The sequence below is a fragment of the Paroedura picta genome, chromosome 16 (assembly GCF_049243985.1).
Source record: "Paroedura picta isolate Pp20150507F chromosome 16, Ppicta_v3.0, whole genome shotgun sequence".
Taxonomy (NCBI): Eukaryota; Metazoa; Chordata; class Lepidosauria; order Squamata; family Gekkonidae; genus Paroedura; species Paroedura picta.
In genome coordinates, this window is record NC_135384.1 from 5,591,438 (window position 1) to 5,611,864 (window position 20,427).

Sequence of the window (20,427 nt, forward strand, 5' to 3'; positions counted from 1 at the left end):
GTCAGGAGGTGAAGCCCGGGAGTAAACAGTGGTGCCTTGTGGCTCAGGAGGTCAAGCGTCAGACCTAAGGGATGGTTAGAAGGTGGAGCCTAATGCAAGGAAGGAATGGCACCTAGCTTCTTGGGAACTGGCTTGCACTTACTGGTTCAAGAATGGAGCCAGAAGACATAGGCCCTTTGATTCCGTCTTAGAGTCGTCAAATTTGGGTTAAGAAATTCCTGGAGATTTCAGAATGGAGGCCATAGAAGTGGAGGGATGCACCTCAGAGTCCCTCTGTTTTCTCCAGGGTAACTGATCTCTGCCTCAGGCAAAGGTTTTTTCATCATGGAGACAGAATAAAGTATTGCAGCTGGTACCTGCTTATTATGGAGCTTATATTATTGTTGTTGTTGTTGTGGTTGTGGTTGAGGCCAGACGTACTTCCTTGGAGCCAGGGAACACCAACTGGTTGGAACTGGAAGAGTGGAGTGCTCTTTGGGTGGTAGAAGAAGAAGAAGAAGAAGAGTTGGTTCTTATATGCCGCTTTTCCCTACCCAAAGGAGGCTCAAAGCGGCTTCCAATCACCTTCCCTTCCCTCTCCCCACAACAGACACCCTGTGGGGTGGGTGAGGCTGAGAGAGCCCTGATATCACTGCCTGGTCAGAACAGTTTTATCAGCGCCGTGGCGAGCCCAAGGTCACCCAGCTGGTTGCATGTGGGGGAGCGGGGAATCAAACCTGGCATACTGGATTAGAAGTCCGCACTCCTAACCACTACACCAAACTGGCTCTCACCAAACTGGTATTAGATAGAGAGGCGGTCTCTCAGATACTCAGGGCCTGGACTGCAAATGGCCTTATGAGGAGTACCAATACCTTTTACTCTATCTGGAATTACTCGGCCAATACTTGATCTGGAATTAACCAGTTCATGAGGACACCGCAGTTTTGGACAGGATTCCAGGATGCTGTCCTCTCCCACTGTCTTCTGTACCCTTCCATGTCTCCTCTTGCCTTCCCCCCTAAGCCTTCCCTTCCCGTACACTCCAAGTTAATCGCACATCCATCCCATGACTCAGTTGGTCATTAACCATCCACGTAGGACTCCTTCTGAGAACCTGCTCCAGTCGCTTCTTTGGCTTTGCCCATCTGGCTGTGGAAAATCTGGAACTTACTATCACACTATGGAGCAGGAATCTCATGTCTCTGAGCTGCAGAAACCATCGATCAGCAACGCCGCAGATATTTCTGTCATCTCCTTCTACTTCGTTGTGGTCATCGGCGTCGGGTTGTGGGTATGTGGCGGGGCTTCCTGCATTCTGAAACCTTCCCAAAATGAAGAATGACACAGAGATTTAGGCCAAAACATGCAAACGAAGCCGCCCAGGGCCAAGTGACCTAGTTTGGTGTCGTGGTTAGGAGTGCGGACTTCTAATCTGGCATGCCGGGTTCGATTCTGCACTCCCCCACATGCAACCAGCTGGGTGATCTTGGGCTCGCCACGGCACTAATAAAGCTGTTCTGACTGAGCAATAATATCAAGGCTCTCTCAGCCTCACCCACCCCACAGGGTGTCTGTTGTGGGGAGAGGAAGGGAAGGCGACTGTAAGCCGCTTTGAGCCTCCTTCGGGTAGGGAAAAGCGGCATATAAGAACCAACTCTTCTTCTTCTATTTAGTTCTGGTTATCATAAACAAAAGCCTTAGAACTCAGGATCCAAAATATTTGCCACACACAGAAAATTTACATAGATCTGTTTTATTTATCCTGTCTCTAGCAATCAAGTCACACATAGCTTTGGATGTATCAATTTACCATCCCTTGCCTGTATATACCTTTCTCTTTCTACGAATTTCTTTCTCTTCCTACTAATCTATCTCTTTCCTTCCATAGCTCTGTATTGCAGTCCCAAATGCACAATCTCTTTCCCCTGTTGTGTTTCCTGCCATTATCTTCTAGTTGTCCATTCTTTGTATGTCCCACACTATTCAGAAAAATGCTTGAGAGAAGAACAGGAGACACTCAGGTCTTCTGGAGCGTACCTGAAAACCAACCTATTCCATCACAAAGTGTCAATAGAAATAACCCCATTCGCAGACAAGAGAAATTATAAATTGGACTAAGTGGCCTTCTGTTATTCCCACCTCACAGGAGTGAGTGGGTGGTCCCCATTCAGTTTCTTTTTATATTTGTCTTTTTAAATAATGGTTTTATTCTCTGCTTATTACTGTTGGTTTGTAGTATTCGCTTGTATTTTATAGTTGTGTTGAATGGTTTTAATATATAATTTACAAAATATTTGTCCCCACAAGGCACAGCATTTCTACATATAATATTTGTGTAACTGCTGATTGATTGTGGCATAAGTGTCAAAAATATTTAATGAGGAAAATGCAGCATCAGAAAACAAAACAAAACAAAACAAAAAACCCACATGAATTCTGCCTGGGGAGCAAGTAAGCTCAAAACAAGGTTTTTCAGTGTTTAGAAGACAAACTCTAGAAATACAAAAAGTTGCTGCAGTTATTCCATCCAGAAAGCAAGACTATACACTATCAATGGTGATTTTAGGACTCTACAAAAAATGATTGACAGAACAGAGATGCTAAGAACCTTTGCCTCATCTAAGAAGAGGTGGATAGACAGCCGATGTTCTTGCTTGTTCTTAGTTTTTGTCATTTGTGTTAGTTGAATAGAGTTTATCTCTTTAAATATGCCACGTAATTTATAATTCAAAATAAAAAGAGAAAGCACTTTTAAATTGATGCACTACAAGTTATTTAGATGGTGTTGATACAAATTATTGTGGCCCCTCTAGAATACAGACACCCTCTTATGGCTTTCCTTGTAACGTTCACAGAGTGTTCCTTGCCCCACAACTTGGCAGGAGTTGTTTCCAGATTTGCTGTTTTTCTGCCTTTCACATAGCTTCTTCTCTTTGATCATAGGCCCCCATGTCTTCAGAGAGGTTAATTATTATCTAATTACTACGCTCAGGAATGTACAAGCAGCTGGTAATCAGGTGTACAGTCAATATATTAACAACTGAATAATCCGATCTCTGAGGGGACCCTTTCTCCCTTTCTGTCCTCCAGTCAAGCCAAGGAAACCCACTCGTCATAAAATGGTGGCTCCATTCCTTAAAGTCTATTCACACCATGTTTGTTCTCTCTCTTCCTTGCCTCACAGTCCATGTGCCGGATCAACCGGGGTACTGTTGGGGGATATTTCTTGGCTGGTAGGAACATGGCATGGTGGCCGGTGAGTAAGCAGAAAACAGAAGAGGGCAAAAGGGGTGGATGTACTTGACAGGAGACGGGGCAAACTCTACATGTTGAGAAAACAGTTGAAGGGATGGATGACTGGAATGAAATAAAATTGTGGGGGAGGGAGGATGGAAAGTTCAAGATAGGCAGGAACAAATGCAGGAAGACTTTTCAGGAAAAAAACAGAATCAGGACCAAGAGGTATCCAAGAACCAAAGAAAGAAAACATTCAGGATACTGGGTCTGTTGGGTGACAGGTGACAGCCAATGTTGCCCTCTATTTGGGTCTGTGGGTTTGAAAAAAGGCAAGTCACTGGATTTAGGGCTGCCAGCTTTTGGGATGGAGGATGAGGAGGGAAGGGACTTCAAGGGGGTGTAATGCTATAGAGTCCACCTTCCAAAGCAGCCATTTTCTCCAGGTGAACTGGAGTAATAGTGGGATATTTCCAGCTACTTCTGGTACTTTGGCAGCCCTAATTGTCCTATTATTTATTGGTGTTTCTCTTCCATGCAGATTGGTGCTTCTCTGTTTGCCAGCAACATTGGCAGTGGGCACTTTGTGGGTTTGGCAGGCACCGGAGCAGCCAATGGCCTTGCTGTGGCTGGATTTGAGTGGAATGTAAGCAGTGGGGCTACATTGGGATCCTTCATTGATTCTGGGGGACACAACAGAGTGGGGCAATGGGAAGGAGACCCCATTGGTAGAAGATTCAGGAACCATCATTTGACAACAGCTGGAATTAGCCACTCCTGGTATTTTAGAGAACACAACAATGTGGGGAGACAGGGGGGTGAGCTCTTGATGGCAGGATCCAGAACCATCGTGTGGCCACAGGACAACCCAGCTGGAATTAGTTGCTACTGGCTGCAAAACGTGCCAACTTTTGGGGACATTCTATGGTTTATTTTTAATTATGACTAAATTCAAGTTGGTATGCCTTTGAGTCAAATCCAGCACAAAACCACTCCCACAAAATGTGGGGAGACAGCAAACGGAAAGTGAACTGAGCACTGCAGGGAGGAGAATCCATGCAGAATGAAAAAGAAAGTCCAGCGCACCTGTACAGTTAAAGTGGGGTGAAATGCAGAATGAGAAAGTCCAATAGGAATGCACAGTGAAAGCAAAGGAAAACACCAGTGCATAAAAGACCTATGACCTTCCAGAGGTGCGTAGGGGTCTGTCAGGATAAAGAGAACCTCACCAGTTCTACCTCACCCGCAAAAAACCTGACTGCCCTTTTCCTCTTTTTCTCCAGGCAATGTTTATTGTTCTTCTCCTTGGATGGCTCTTTGTCCCGGTTTACCTCACAGCTGGGGTAAGAGAGATCCACTCTCATGAAATGGCAGGAGAGAAACAGCAGGGTGTGTGTAAAGAACTTGAGTTCTGGATTCTGTCCCCAACACTAGGAAAAGGCTAGGGACTAGTACGTTGGTTATGGGAGAGGAGATATGGGATTCTGGGCTCCCTCTATCTCAAATATTATATCCTCCTCCTCATGTTTATTTGCAGCCACTACAAGTAGAGTTACCAGCTCCAGGTTGGGAAATACCTGGAGAATTTGGGTGTGGTGCCAGAGGAGGGTGGAGTTTTGGGAAGGGGGGACTTCAATGGGATACAATGTCATAAGAGTCAACCTTCCAGAGCAGCCATTTCCTTCAGGGGTTGTTTAGAGATCAGTTGTAATAGACATGGGTGGCCACACTGGCTCTCCAGATATCCACGGACTATAATTCCGATGAGCCCCTGCCAGCACTCATGGGAATTGTGATCCATAGACATCTGAAGAACTACAATTTGTCCACCCCTATTAATCGCAGGAAATCACCACCTACCACTTGAAAGCCTTCAACCCTAGCTACAACACTTTTTCAAGGGAAGGAGGTTTTTGTTTTTAGGACTTTCCATCCAGGTTGGTTGTTTATGAGGGAAAATAACACCCTAAGCCACTTTTAATCCTTTGCAGGTCATCACGATGCCGCAGTACCTGAAGAAACGCTTCGGAGGGCGGCGAATCCGCCTCTACCTCTCCATTCTTTCCCTTTTAATGTATATCTTTACCAAAATCTCGGTAAGTTCATAGGAATGTCCACAGATACAGCAAGTGGTGGGAGGGGAGAGACCATCGCAGACCAATTCCCCTTAGATGCCACGGCATGGATGTCCACTGTCCTGCTCTCTGTCTGTCCCTGCAGGTGGACATGTTCTCTGGGGCCGTGTTCATCCAGCAGGCCCTGGGGTGGAACATCTACGTGGCGGTCATTGCTCTCCTGTTCATCACCACCATTTACACGGTGACAGGTAACCCAGGGGTTTCATTGGCTATTGGGACAAACTTTGGATTAAATGAATCACTGGCCTGACCCAAAGAACGCTTTTGGCAACATTTACGTTCTCACCAGGAAGGGGAAGGGGTAAGAGGGAAGTTTCCCAAGGTTTTCCCTTTCTTGCGTTGATGACAGGGAATAACAGTTCAAACTTTTCAAAAACTGGACGGTGATGAACTGCCAGGTGACAGCTGTTTCTTCTTCAGGTGGGCTGGCAGCACTGATGTACACAGACACTGTTCAGACTTTTGTAATGATTGGTGGAGCCTTTATTCTCATGGGCTTTGGTGAGTACTCCAGTTCGACTAGAGGTGGCTACACAGAAGCCAACCTCTCCCCTCCGCCATTGACAAACTGGGCAAAGTCAGAACTACGTTTTTTGCATGGCAATAAATCGAACTCTCCTCCAGTCTCTCTCGTTTGTAAGTCCCAAGCCCTATCAATATACAGGCGGAACTGCCTCTATTTTTCCCAAATAGTTTCTCCAGTCAGAGCAATGCAGGAATCTTGGTGCCACGAATACTCAGAAGGTTCAAGAAAAGTAAAATGTTTACTCAAACATTTCGACTATTTGTGGCACCTAGATTCCTTCAAATGCAGGAAAATCTGCCATTTTAATGGGGGGGGGGGAATATGCCCTTTAAGTCTGGGAATTTGCCGAAATGACCGGGAATTATCAAACAGGCATGTCAAATGAGAATCCAAGCAGAAATGTTACTTCCATCTCTAACGCTGGCTAAATTTATTGTTCTGCAGCTTTTAATGAAGTGGGCGGCTACCAGGGGCTGTTCGATAAGTACATGAACGCCCTTCCCAGCCAGACACGCTCCCCCGCGCCGTCTCTCTACAACATCTCAGCCTCCTGCTATATGCCCCGCGAAGACTCTTTCCACATGATCAGAGATGCCGTCAGCAGTGACCTGCCCTGGCCAGCTGTTATCCTTGGCCTTTCCATAAATTCACTGTGGTACTGGTGCAGCGATCAGGTACGGGATGAGGACAACTGTCTAGGGCAGGAGTGACCCAACTGTGGCTCTCCAGATGTCCATGGACTACAGTTCCCATGATCCCATCAACATGTGCTTGCATGGGCTTATGGGGATTGTAGTCCATGGACATCTGGAGAGCCACGGTTTGGCCACCCCTGGTATAAAGGGAAGAATTAAATCTACATTGATACCTAGTCTGGATTCTCCCTAGAAGCTAAAATGATTCAATTGAGGCTCTCATATTTTGGTCACATCAGAAGACAAGAGTCAGTGGAAAGCTGAAAACAGCAGGAAATGAATAAGACCTAACATCAGATGGACTGATTTTTTAAAATAAAGGCCCTCAGTTTAAAAGACCTGAGCAACATTTTGAACGTTCACAGGACCACCATTAACCAGAATGGATTTGACGGCCACACACGCACACCCTTATTCACCATCCGTAAAGCCACTGAGAACCCTCACGCAATAGGGTTGCCAGATCTGGGTTGGGAAACACCTGGAAATTTGGGGAGGGGAGCCTGGGGAGGATGGGCTTTAGGGGAGGACAGAGTATAATGCCATAGAGTCTCCCTTCAAAAGGAACTGTTTTCTACAGATGAACTCAGGGCAATTGGGAATATTATGAAATATCACGGCACGGAACCACAGCTCTTATTCCCGTTTCTACCTGAATGCAGGTTATTGTGCAGAGATGTCTGGCTGGGAAGAACCTCACCCATGTCAAAGCTGGCTGCATCCTTTGTGGCTATCTCAAACTACTGCCCATGTTCCTCATGGTTATGCCAGGCATGATTAGCCGGATCCTGTATCCAGGTAAACATCTGGGCAGAGTTGGGGACGTAGCACGGGTGGGTTGTTTTAGATGTATTTATTGATTTAGATTTTTATACCGCCTTTCTCAGACTAGCAGTCTTGGGGCAGCGTACAATATATATATATATAAAACAGAAACAATTCTCATTATAGAGTTGCACATCTGCTCACCAATTTAGAGACCGGTTAACTCTTATGGATGTGCCATTTGGACTTAGTAATATCGGAAGCACCAAATTACAGGGTAGTGCTGTAGCACCAGAATTTGGATTTAGAACTCAGGCCCTTACTTAGAAAATGAAAGGCCAACAGCTTCTCATTCCTACATCGAAAGGATGTGCAAACAACTCTTAGATCTTTACATTTAAATATATATATATATATATATATTCCTGTGCATCCTGTCCCCCCTTCCCTTCTTTCATTTCCTTATTCAGATGAAATTGCCTGTGTTGTCCCGGAAGAATGCCAACGGATCTGCGGCACGGATGTTGGGTGCTCTAACATTGCCTACCCCAAACTGGTGGTGTCCCTCATGCCGAGTGGTAAGGGGCCACTCTCAACTGGTCCCCACCCATGCCACCCTGGCACTCGGGAGGGGCCCTAGTCTCTTAAGACCTCCCATTTTGACAATGCATGCTGAAGCCAGTGTGACCCCGTATCTCTTATGGGTTCTAAGTGGGGCTGAGCTCCAGGATGAAGGAACGACCCTGGGGACCTTACGGTATCGTCTCCTCCAGGCCTCCGAGGACTCTTGTTGGCTGTAATGCTGGCTGCCCTGATGAGTTCTCTGGCTTCCATCTTCAACAGCAGCGGCACCCTGTTCACCATGGACATCTACAACCGCCTGAGGCCACAAGCCAGAGACAAGGAGCTGCTGATAGTGGGCAGGTAAGAAAGCCATTTATATTACTTATATGTATCACAAGGCATGTGTACAACATAGCCAGGAGATCCTAAGATTTTCTGGTTGTCAGGCAAGAGGCGTTTGGGGGTGGTTTGCCATTGCCTGCCCCTGCATCAGAAAGAAGGTTAAATGTGATCCGCTATCCTAAGGCACTAGAACGAAGTGTGCTGCCCGTGGAAACCATAGTGTCCAACACCATTCTCCTATTTAAAATTATTTTGATTCAGTTTTTGAAAAAGAAAAAAGAACATTCATATTAAGAACAATTCACTCTCAACCTACCAAAGATTAGTTAATTATATTATAATTTTAAAAACCTCTATATAATACCATCTAAATAGATCGTTATTTTCTTTGAAACTCTAAAAAGCAACTTAAGGTTATATTTTGCAACAGGAGATAGCAAATACACACATGCACAAAGTGGAAAATTCCCCCCTTAGATCCAGAGAAAGTGATTGGTGCTAGTTGTGCCTCTGCTTCTCGGCTGGCCTGACCTGCCTTCTTACCTTGCTGTGGTTTCCTGCAGGGTGTGGATCCTGCTACTTGTGGGAGTCAGTATTGCATGGATCCCACTGGTGCAAGCTTCCCAGGGTGGACAGCTCTTTGATTATATTCAGTCCATCAGCAGTTACTTGGCTCCGCCCATTGCCGCCATCTTTCTTCTTGGAGTCTTTGTCAAAAGAGTGAATGAACAGGTGAGTGGTTTCATAAAAACACTGTATTCATGCCTGTGTCCAATTGTAAATGAGAGGCAGTTAGTGGAAGAGAAAGAAAGTATTCCAAATAGTGGAAATTTAAGAGATGAAAAGCAGCCATTACCTGATATTGGCACTATTGGGCTGTTGTTTACTCTGCTAGTGACTCTCCAGAGGCTCAAACAGAGATTTTCCATGTCACCTGCCATCTGATCCTTTCAACTAGTAATGACAGGGATTGAACCTGGGACCTTCTGCATGGAAAGCAGATGATCTAATTTGGAGCCACCCTCCTTCTTCCTTATTCAGGTAGCTGAAAGACACACACAAAAAAAGGGCATAGAGGGGTGGAAAATCTGGAGCTGCAAGGAAAGGGGCTTGTCAGACTAAGCTTCAAGGACTCCATAAAAATCAAACCCTCCTTTCAGGATCTGCTGTGGTCTCAATTTTAGGTTATGGGCCCAGAAACCGAAAAGGATGCTGGTGGCAAAAAAGTACCATCAGGTCACAGCCAGCTTTGGCAACCCCATAGGGTTTTCATAGCAAGAGACTTTCAGATGTGTCCTGCCATTGTGTGACTGTGTGTGAGGGCCCTGGGCTTCCTCAGTAGACTCCCATAGCTCACCCTCCATTTTCACTCTGCTTCTCTCCTTCTGCAGGGTGCATTTTGGGGGATGATATCAGGACTAGCCATTGGCATGGCCCGGATGATCCCAGAATTCGTTTACGGGACAGGGAGCTGCCTCTTCCCTGGGACCTGTCCTCGTCTGATCTGCGGTGTCCACTATCTCTATTTTGCAGTCATCCTCTTCTTTGCCACAGCTGCCATTGTGATGGGTCTCTCCCTCTGCACCTCACCTATCCCAGATAAACACGTAAGAAAGGAGATGGAAGCGGGAAAGGGAAATTGGACTCATCATCCTAGACTGAGCAGTAAAATTGGGTCAGGGGGCTGTTGCCTGACAGAAGTCTCATATTGTCATAAATGTAGCTTTGCCATTTTTGCACCTCTATGTTTGCAGCCTGGAGAAGTCTGTATTAATTTCACAATGTCTTTCTTTCTCTGTGACTCATCTTCTGTATCCCTGATCTCATGGACAAAAAAAAAAGACTCTGCTCTTTCAACTTCATAAAGCCAGCTTCCTCTGCACTCAGTTGTCTCTTGTCCTAAAAGTGATACCTGTGCGGATGCCTATAGGCCTGGCCTAGAGAGGCCACCTAACTTGCTAGAGGCAGGGCATTTAAAAAGGGTTCCACTGACAAGAATGTAGTTCTTGGGATTAGACCTGCTGTTTCAGGAGGGTTGCAGCAACCCTTCCTCAACCAGAGCAGCTGGGATTCCAACGTTCTGTTCCCTGTTTATGGCTGGTCAAGAAGACCTCAACACTAACTGTTTTGTACCACAGCTGCATCGCCTGGTGTTCAGCCTCAGACACAGCAAGGAGGAGCGGATAGATCTGGACACGGAGGAAGAAGAGGAGGCTAACAAGAGGGAAACAGCACGGCAGCGGCACCAAGAACAGGCCGAGATGGCTGCCGCTGAGAACGGGGAACTGAAGCACGTGATGGAGGTAGAAGGTGAGGCAGGAGGCTGAGCAAAGAGACAACGGGGTATACTTGACCATTACTATTGCTGACTGTTTTATCATATTTTGCACTCTGCTCTGCTCGATTGATTGAATAGCCCTTTACACATCTGGAAGTTCACCCAACCCCATAGCAATGTGATCTTTTACTACAAATCCTTGTTAGAGTGACATGTTTTTCTCATGCTTTGCTTTCTGATTTCCAGCTTGGGCCAATGTCAGGGTTAGGGATAGGCCCCGCCCTCCAATCTTTGTCTCTTCTCCTCATCTCACAGGTCCCAAAGCAGCACCTTCCCACAGCTGGGTGAGCCAATGTGTCGGCTGGTTCTGTGGGCTGGGAACGGGGAGTCAAGAGCAGGCGGAACCCAGCTCGGACGAGAAAACAGAGGAGATGCAGCGTGCGATGGACATCACAGAGCACCCAACTTGGAGCACAGTCGTCAACATCAATGCTGTCATCATGATGGCCCTCTCCATGTTCTTGTGGGGCTACTATGCCTGAGGACTATCGGTGACCTTTAACCTCTGAAACCCCCCCCCCAATTCCTCCGAGTGGGCCACTGAGGAGCATCAAGAAGGAAGCAAAGCTGGTAGGAAACTTAAAAGCCTGCGGACGTCCAACCATGTCTAGAAACATGGCCTACCAATCCTGCTTCTGATCTACTCACCCAATCTAGGCCACGAGGCACCCTCATCTGGAGTTCTTACATGAAGCTGGAAAAGGTCCCTGGCCTGAAGACCATTCTTAGTTCACCCGCACCAGAACACCACCCACCCCTTCTTTAGCCCCTTCAATTTATATCATCATTATATATTTGTTGTTGTTGTTAGGTGCGAAGTCGTGTCCGACCCATCGCGACCCCATGGACAATGATCCTCCAGGCCTTCCTGTCCTCTACCATTCCCCGGAGTCCATTTAAGCTCTCACAGGCTGCTTCAGTGGCTCCATCCAGCCACCTCATTCTCTGTCGTCCCCTTCTTCTTTTGCCCTCAATCGCTCCCAGCATTAGGCTCTTCTCCAGGGAGTTCTTCCTTCTCATGAGGTGACCAAATATATATATACAAAATAATGTAAAGTAACTATTTCAACAGAGATATATTACAAAGTGTTTGTCACAGTACTGTGCAGTTGTTGTGTGCTTTATCAGAATGCATAAAATCATTTTATGTTGTTTTCACAGAAAATTATACATAAGAGGACTTTTGCAGCCAGGCATTGGATCATAATAATTTTTGACAGAGAAGGTGGTGAATTAAACCAATGCTGTATAATTTTGTTCATATTCCTTTGTGTTTTAAAACTGTTGAACCAGTTATGTTTGTTTCTAGAATGAACGGATGTCCCAAATTGATGAAGGCTTGTAAAATATACCTGATGAACTAGTTATTATATGTTCGTTTCTAGAATGAATAGATGTACCAAATTCATGAGGGTTTTCACAACTGGAATGTCTTTTTTTCCCTGTACATATTCCAAGACTCTTCAAGCAATAAATCAGAAAAGGAATTCATTTATTTTTGTATTAGAATATCTCTGTTTTCCATCACAGGGTATTTATCATTGTGATTGATTTGACACTATGTTAAAAAAAAACTCCTTTATCCTTGTTTACTATTTATAATGGGCTGGCTCCTAGGAGTCCATTCCACTGAAGGCGGAACTCTTCCTCCAGTGAAAGAAGTTGTTCCGCACAGCAATGCTCATTCCGCCAGAGGAAAGCGGAACTGTTAGCGGAAGGGAAGCACATGGTCCCATCCTCTTGCAAGTGCTAAAGGGCCATCATTTTAAAGATCTGTACGAAGGGTTTTTTGTCCGTCCATCCCCCAAAAAAGGGGGACAGGTGACATACTCCCATGGCCTCTTTTCCTTCACATTGGTATTACGGGTACTGGCATCAGGAAGGCAACCGGGTCTGGTTCCCATCTTGGTTTCAGCGCACAAGAGTCTCTGGTGTCAACAACAGTGATCCCCCAGAGTCAAAGACTCTTCTTCCCATCCGTGGTCCAATCCACACGCCACTCCTCGGGGCCTAGGAGGTTCCGGTCAGTAATCCACCCAGCTGACGTCAGCCCTGGAAAAGACAAGGACGGGTGCAAAGAGAAAGAAAAGCAGGAAAATGAATGCGTGGAACGTTGCCCCTGTAATTTCACACTTGGCTGCTTTTCACTCTTTGTAATTTCATTCTCGGAAGGACTGATGATCCAAGCAAGTGCAAAACTCCCCGCTTGCACATCCCTAGCTGGACATCACAAGACGGAAGGAGGCTAAGAACAACATCTAAACTTAGAGGGGGGGGGAGGGGGGCCCATCCAACCCTTTGTGTAAGCTCAGCATCTGGTAACAGGATATTGTTATGCCAAGCAAGCCACTGGATGCTAACGTGTTTGATTTGCATAAATCATGCAGAGAATGGCATTCAACTTTTCTTCATGCAGTTTCAGGTTTCCTGTTGTTGCCCCTGTCTTGACTTTGCTAACGTACCCATCAGGAATGCAGGGAATATCCTGTCCAGTAGCTGCTGCATTTCAGAAACTGCTCTCCAGTCCTTTTTAGAAGGCTCTGAATGATGAAAAACAGGGGTGAAGTTAGCGAGAGCAAAATATAGAAAAATCTGTCTTCCATACTAGGAGCAATATGCTGAACAGAAGGGATATACGGGTCGCAAGAGGCACAGAAAGGAGAGGAACCCCAACAGGCCTGAGGGGGGATCTCTTACCAATGAATACACTGATCGTATAGCGTGTGTAGCTTATCTGAGGATTGTCCAGCAGCCAGGCAAGGGGCATCTGGAGGTAGTTTGCCATTGCCTGCCTCTGTGTCATGACCCCCCCTAGTGTTCTTTGGAGGAACTGCCACCCAAATCCTTAAGAGGTCTCCCATCCAAATACAAGCCAGGGTAGGCCCTGCTTAGCTTCTGAGACTGGGCTTGCCTGGGCTATCGAGGTCAGGGACGCATGAGGGATAAGGAGGTTGTAAGGAGCTGCCATGCCCTTACCCAATGGCCTGGGCTAGTGAGATCTCATCATGTCTTGGAAGCTAAGCTGGGTCAATCAATCAATCAATCATTTCTGAAAACCTTACTGGGTTGCTATAAGTTAACTGTGATTGGCCGACACTTTGCACCACCACCAGAACGATCTGGCCCAGCCCCATCTATGGTGACTGGCAGCAACACTCCCAGGACAGCCGGGTATCTTTCCTGGCTCTGCTGCCCAAGATCCTTTAAGCAGAGATACCGAGAGGCTGAGCCCTGCGAAGCATGGGTCCTGAGCAACAGCTGCTTCCAAAATTGGACTCATTCCCCCACCCGCCCCAGATTAACCTCCGCTCACCTCCTTGTAGCCTGCGCTGCAAACCCAGGAGAGTCTCTCTTTCCACAGTGAACGCGGCTACGTCCTCACAGAGCACAGCCTCCTGGAGGAGAGCGTGGCTGCAGGCTTTAATGACATCCACGCTGCCTGCCCGTTGGTGCAAAACCACAGAGACGGTCCCTACGGAAAGCGAGAAGGGACAAGGCGGTTAGAGAATGCCAAGACTCCTCACTCGCAGAGCCCCTGTAGTTACGCCTGGATCTCGGTTCCAGTTGTTTATTTATTTGGTCCCTCCACCAACCAGTGGGGGATCAAAAGAGCCTCGCAGCACACAAAAATCCCATTCCAGCTCACAAAAACAAGCAGCGTACACATTCTCTTGACAGGTGCTAGGACCCCCAGCGCCTCCCACATACTCACTCGCTGCTTGGTTGAAGAAGAATAAGTACTTCGAAGAGCTTTGCTCAAGAGCTTTCTCAAAGTCGGCAGCGCTGGAGGAGATAAGGAGAAGCTTCAGTTGGGGCACTGTGGGAGAAGGAAGGGGGGGGGGGATAAGGCCAAATGAATGGACCGAACTAGAAAAGATTAGCCTCTGGAACTCCTCTGGATTTCCCAGAAGAAATATTTTGGCCGGGTTGGGTGAGCAAAGCCTGCATTTGGAGCCAGCTGCTTGGTAGAAAAAAAGAACAAGCAGAGGTGGTTGCCCTTCCCCTGCACAGAGACCCCCGTCTCCCTAGGTGGTCTTCTCTCCAAGTACAACCTGTGGCCGACCCTGCTCAGCTTCCAGGTTCTGACAAGAATGGACCGAACATCACAGAAATAACATAAATCAATCAAATTAATTAATACAGCAAAAATCAATTAGAATACAGGAAATCAGTTAGAAATAATATATCACTTATTTGCCTTTAAAATTCCCAATACACCTTTTCTGTTTTAGTGCTCACAGCAGTTTCTAACGAAAAACTGAGACTGTTAGTTGGGGACACCCAATTCACAAAATCAATTAAAAATAAAAGCAAAGTTAGGAGATTGGAGGAGGGGGGGAATCCAACAGATGATGCTCACCTGGAGACCACTGTGTGGAGCGGAGCGCCCAGGATCATCCTGAGTTGCTGATGGCCCCCTAAAAAGAGAGAGAGAAACCATGTTTCAACAGCAAGCAAGAATTAACTGCAGTGCTCATGAGGCCTTGAAATTCCCATAGGCTTGACTACAGTTGCTAGGTCCCCCCCCTGGCTACTGGCATGAGGTTGTAGGACTGTAGGACAGATCTTGGAGATTTGGGGCTGGAGAGGAAACCTCCAATATCATGGAGTCCACCCTCCAAAGCAGCCATTTCCTCCCAAAAGAACTGATCTCTGTAATCTGGGATGAGGTGTAATTCCAGGGGATCTCCAGGTCCCACTTGGAGGCCGACAACCCTAGGCCCTTGACTAGGGCAGCAAAACCCTTGGTTACCTAGCAACAGGGGCTCCTTGGGGTTGGCGAGCGCAGGGCCCGGGACCTTCCCCCATCGCAAGAAATGGCGCAAGACCAGACGTAGCCGGGCCCGGTTGAGAGTCTCCATGCAGACGGCCCTGACGGCCCGATAGTTGGCGTAGAGGTGCAAGATGGTGAAGAGGCCATAGAGGGCATAAGTGAGGCTGGGGGGGAAGGAGGCGCGGGAGTTAGAGAAAGGCCTGGCTACACCGAGCCTGGCCCTCTGGCTCTTCTTCCTCTCAACTCTTGGCTTCCCACAACCCCCTGGGTGTGCCACGTTGAGAAGACCGACATCTGTGCACTCACTGGAGGTTGTCAGCCAGCAGAGGGATGAGGAACAGGCTGCAGACCAGGCCAGCTAAGTTCACCAGTGTCTCCTGGGGAAACAAGGAACCAAGTCAAGGAGAGAACAAGTCACAGGCTCTGGGCCTGTTACAGCCGTGCTGAGGGCAGAGCAACTCCCCCTCCGCCAGGCCAAGCCAAGCCAAGCCAAGCCAAGCCAAGCTCCCACCTGGCTTCCATCCTTGGCTGACACGTCCGCCATGTTGTCCCTTCGGGCCTGGTGCATGGTAAGGGCCGCTCGAGTGGCACCTCCAGCAACTCCCACGATGCACTGGAGTCGAAAGAGGGAAGGAGAGGGAGAGGAACTGAAGGGATGGCCTTGTAGACTGCAGACAGAGAATTACACTAAAACTAAATGTGGCGCATCATGCCAACCTGCTCATTCTCCCCTCCCAGGAACTGCGATTGCTCCTGTCAGCAGTCTTTTGCTGGGTGTCATTTCAGTGCTTCCTTCTCAAGATCTCACCCAAGGAATTACGCCTACACACTCCCAATCTGTCGCTGTTGCTGTGATCTCTCACCAAACCAGCAAAATACCACAACTGGTGGCATTTTAATACCTTGAAAAGGCCACTGATGCACACGATGAGAGTGAAGCATGCTGGGAAGGCCGGGGCCAGGATCTCCATTAAAATGGCCACATCGTTGAGTCCGTCTGCAAAGAGCCTAAAGAGCAGACAGGGCCAGAGGGCGAAGGTCAATGAGCTGGAGTCAAACAGCAACTCTCACACACCAAGGCTACCAAGGAGACAGAGAAACAGAAATTTTCTTTATATATAGGGAGAAAAAGAGCTAAAAATATATTGTGTCCAAGACAGTACATCTGGAAGCATCAACCAGTCCTAGGATACATATAGACACCCGTCTTCCCCTGTCATCGCATCCTCTGCCTGAGATTTCCTATTCCCACAGTAGAAAGGCTTTTATCTTCAACGAACAGCTGGAACAAAGCAAAAGCTATCTTTTTACTGCATTGTGCAGGGGTTGGACTAGATGAGCCTGGAGGTCCCTTCCAACTCTACAAATCTACAATTCTACACACCTAGTGGTTAAAAGGTGGCCAGAACTATGCGCACGAGCCATAACATACAGAACAAGAGATAACATTGTGAAGGCTATTCTCTACCTCCTGGGGAAAAGCTACATTGTGTGCTGAGAGTCAAGCATGGAGTGACGGCGGAGGGAAGAGAGGAAAATAACAATCATACATTTTTATTTATATCTCGCCCTTCTCCATCGCTCAGGGTGGGTAATGACATTTAAAGCATACAAAGTTGAAAATTCAAAAATATTGCCTTTTTCCTAATGCTCCCAGCTAAAATTTCCCAGACAGGGTTTTCTTGCAAGAAGCTGGTCTTCCAACTCCCTCCTCCTCTAGCAGTGAGGCTGGACTTTATTGTTGGATGTGATTTTAGGCCTCGACCCTAAGCTCGGTGGAGCGGCTCCATCTTGCCAGCCCCGCAGAACCGTTTTAGATCCTGCAGGGCCCTGAGCTCTTTCGGGAGCGCATTCGACCAGGCTCCACAAGAGCTGAGCCCAATGGCTCCCAGGTCTTCAATTCAGCTCTCCCTGGATATCGGGCATGTAGTGAGGGATGACAACAGCATCCATGAAGGGCACCTGTACAATTTATACATTGGTGATAACATCCCTAAATATCTGAAATGGGGAATGAAATCTAGAACTTAGGGTCCAATTTTTTACCTCCACTGCTTGGCATCACAGTCCAGTTTGTTCCTGGGAGAAAAATACAAAACAAAAAAGGAAGTCTTCACAACCTTGAAGACCCAAGTCGAAACTCCAACAGCCTCCCCAAATTCTCCCACTCTGATAGCACCAATGTGGGTGGGCAGGGCAGCAGGACTCACCCTTTGCTCCATGCAAAAAGGATTCGCCCCAGCATTCCTGTCCCATCTGGAAGGGAAGGGAGTGGGGCATCCTTGAGGCAGTGTGCCATAGTGATGAGAGAACGAGATTAGCACTTGGGAGACCAGGGCTCAGATGCTCACTCAGCTGTGGAGCATAGTGGGTTGCCATGGCCACACACACTTGGCTTGCCTGCATCGCAGGGTTGTTATGAGGACGAAACAGAGGGGGAGAGCCACATACATTCACCACACTGAGCACCATAGGAGAAGCGTAGAAGACAGAGAGAGACTTCTAAAGCACACTGGACGTGTGCAGAGTGGACCAAGGACCAGAAGACTTATCCACACTTCTCTCCGCCCCCCTAAACAAACAATTCCAATCCAAATCAGGCCCACCTGTGGCTGGGAGGCCCAGAACTCACCTTTGTGCCATGTGACTCAGCCCTACGACTAGGTTAAGGCAGTAAAAGCGGGGAGGAGTCTGAAGCAGAGGCACTTCAAAAAGCCAACCCCCAAGAGCCAGAAAACAACGTAGGTGTTTCCAGCAAGCAAGTCAAGGGCTAAGATCTAGAAGGGATGCTGAAGGACGGATGGACGGAAGGCAGACCCCACCTTTCAGGATCCACGTGACGGTGGCAGCAGCAACAGTGGACGTCTCGTCCCCGACTCCCACCCCTTTCAGCACGGCCTGGGTGGCCAGCGTCCCGGTGATGCTGCTAGCAAAGGCCTGGAGGGAGGGAAGAGTGGAGGAGGACGAGGGCAGAGCCCAGATGGAGGTCTCTCAAAAATCAAGGCGTGGGGGAAGAGATTTTGCCCTAGCTAACTGACGCTTGTGGCTTCCTGTGTCTTTCAATACCTGATCTCACCAAGTCTCGCCAAGTCTCACAATTGCCAACCTCCAGGTGATGGCTGGCACTCTCCACCCTCCCTAAGCAGAAGTTCTGACTTTCTTTTCTCACCCCCTGACCAGCAGAGAAGAGGGCTGCTTCTCAACTGGAAAAGAGAAGTCCATTAGACAGTTACTCACCTGCACCGTGTCCCAGATCTGGTAGGCAAGATAATCCGGGCTTACACTTTCAGGATAGCCCTGAGGCAGGAAAATTGACTGCGGAAGGGGGTGGGGGAGAGGGACGGAGAGAGAAAATATGTCAACATTATTTGGAATCCAGAAGAATCAGTCTCTCTCGCTCAGTACCACGTCCTTGTGAGCAACAGCTCCCACGGGGTGACTCCAAGATTGGTGGTCACGCCAGCATTTCCCAAGTGTTATGAATTATTAAGGCTGCAGGTGGCCTCATTAAAGGTAGAAGTCATCAAATAAAAGTGGGCTGGAAAGCCTATCTTATGAAGAAATAAATATATTAAAAGGTAGTACAGGATCGGAACAGGAAGATTTAATCAAGAAAAAAAGGAGAAATGGAAGAAAAAGGGAAAGTGAGATCCAATTTTTAATTAAAAAAAAAAGAATGATTATTTTTCATACTGCAGGGGTGTATCGACCTTACCACACTACCAATTGGGCTGTATACTCTTTTACAAATAAATAGCAGTGTAGAAACTATGTATGCATAAACTGATAAAGAGGAGGCATAGTAACAATTGATCCAAATAACTTCCAGGCGTCTCTAGGAAAAAGCAGCTGCTTTACTCACCATGAAGACGTCCCGCAGTGACCGGTAGGCCTGATCCTCCGGTCTGTCTGGGACACATCTCAGGGTCCCATCCGGCAAGGGCCGGTAATGCTGAGCTCTGCGGGAGCCATAACTCTCTGTACAAAGTGGCGGGGTCCCAGATTCAGCCATGGGTGAAGCAGCACCTGGACTTTTAAATGAAGAGAGATTTTAGAATCATAGAGTTGGAAGGGGCCATACAGGCCATCTAGTCCAACCCCCTGCTCAACGCAGGATTAGCTGGGTAGCTGTGTTACCCTGAAGCAGCAGAACAAAGTCTGAGTCCAGGGGCACCTTTAACAAAGTTGTATTCAAGGTAGAAGTTGTATTCAGGTGGATGCACACTTCTTCAGATACAATAGAAATGGAAGTTAGCACTCCATACAAATAGGCAGAGAGAAAGAAGCCAGAGCTTCCAGGATAAGTCTCTATCCAGCTGCTGCTTAAAGACTGCCAGTGAGGGGGTCTTTAAGCAGCAGGTGGCTCAGAGCAGGGGTAGTCAACCTGTGGTCCTCCAGATGTTCATGGACTACAATTCCCATGAACCCCTGCCAGCAAATGGGAATTGTAGTCCATGAACATCTGGAGGACCACAGGTTGACTACCCCTGGCTCAGAGGACCTGCTTATCCATTTCATTTACATTTATGCCACACTTTCCACACCAAGTACGCATCCCCTTGTCCGAACCCCGCTCATACCCTCTCCTCTCCTGCAATCCCACCTGCAAGCCAACACTTTCCCGAGCGCTGCAGCCGCTGCATGCAAAAGCCCCCTTTCCCCACCTGCAATTGCAGGCTGCAGCCCACCCAGCCAGCCTCTGCAGGACGACCCCCCGACCCTCCCACCTTCTCGATAACGCACCGTCCACTTTCCGGTCCTGCACTTTGCCAGGTGGCAGGTCTCAAGTCTTTGTTATTGGTGCGGCGGGGCATGCTGGGAAAGCAGCAATGGACTTATGGGGGTTGTAGTCCTTGCTTTTGGGACCGTGCCTCCGACTCCTTCCTGGTTAGCCTTCCGCTTTTAGCAGGTCCATAGAAGCCCATAGAAGTGCAAGGTTGTCTGCATTGCTTGCTCCGCTTGTCTTTTTCCTTTTTTTTACATATATATATGGTGGGTTGATTTATTTAAAGTTATTTATTTGGCAACTTTCACAAACGCCTTCCCTGAGACTCAAAAAGAATGGCATT

At 47.6% G+C, this 20,427-nt stretch overlaps 2 protein-coding genes across 8 annotated transcripts; one reads left to right on the forward strand and one right to left on the reverse strand.

Annotated features, from left to right (window-relative positions):
* The first annotated feature begins 1,087 nt into the window (after window positions 1-1,087).
* Window positions 1,088-12,075, forward strand: SLC5A2 (solute carrier family 5 member 2). Of its 2 annotated transcripts, XM_077314565.1 has the most exons (15): window positions 1,088-1,273; window positions 3,167-3,238; window positions 3,758-3,862; window positions 4,500-4,559; window positions 5,208-5,312; window positions 5,437-5,542; window positions 5,775-5,855; window positions 6,325-6,554; window positions 7,238-7,373; window positions 7,811-7,918; window positions 8,114-8,264; window positions 8,810-8,978; window positions 9,638-9,853; window positions 10,385-10,556; window positions 10,840-12,075. In XM_077314565.1, the coding sequence occupies exons 1-15, from the start codon at window positions 1,163-1,165 to the stop codon at window positions 11,064-11,066; spliced, it is 2,049 nt and encodes a 682-aa protein (XP_077170680.1). In that variant the 5' UTR covers window positions 1,088-1,162; the 3' UTR covers window positions 11,067-12,075. The 2 variants fall into 2 exon arrangements, with proteins under 2 accessions (XP_077170680.1, XP_077170681.1); XM_077314566.1 differs by lacking the exons at window positions 1,088-1,273; window positions 3,167-3,238; window positions 3,758-3,862 and having other exon boundaries at window positions 4,500-4,605.
* Window positions 12,060-20,338, reverse strand: RUSF1 (RUS family member 1). Of its 6 annotated transcripts, none has more exons than XM_077314607.1 (15): window positions 20,102-20,338; window positions 19,221-19,389; window positions 18,596-18,673; window positions 18,181-18,295; window positions 17,569-17,614; window positions 17,405-17,437; window positions 16,261-16,366; window positions 15,870-15,971; window positions 15,665-15,735; window positions 15,338-15,522; window positions 14,945-15,002; window positions 14,297-14,367; window positions 13,898-14,056; window positions 13,047-13,124; window positions 12,060-12,636 (listed from the first exon to the last, which is right to left on the reverse strand). In XM_077314607.1, exons 1-15 carry the CDS (start codon window positions 20,170-20,172, stop codon window positions 12,542-12,544), a joined length of 1,437 nt encoding a protein of 478 aa, XP_077170722.1. In that variant the 5' UTR covers window positions 20,173-20,338; the 3' UTR covers window positions 12,060-12,541. The 6 variants fall into 6 exon arrangements, with proteins under 6 accessions (XP_077170722.1, XP_077170723.1, XP_077170725.1 ...); XM_077314608.1 differs by having other exon boundaries at window positions 19,221-19,384; window positions 20,102-20,334; XM_077314610.1 differs by having other exon boundaries at window positions 20,023-20,120.
* Between the last annotated feature and the right edge of the window lie 89 nt (window positions 20,339-20,427).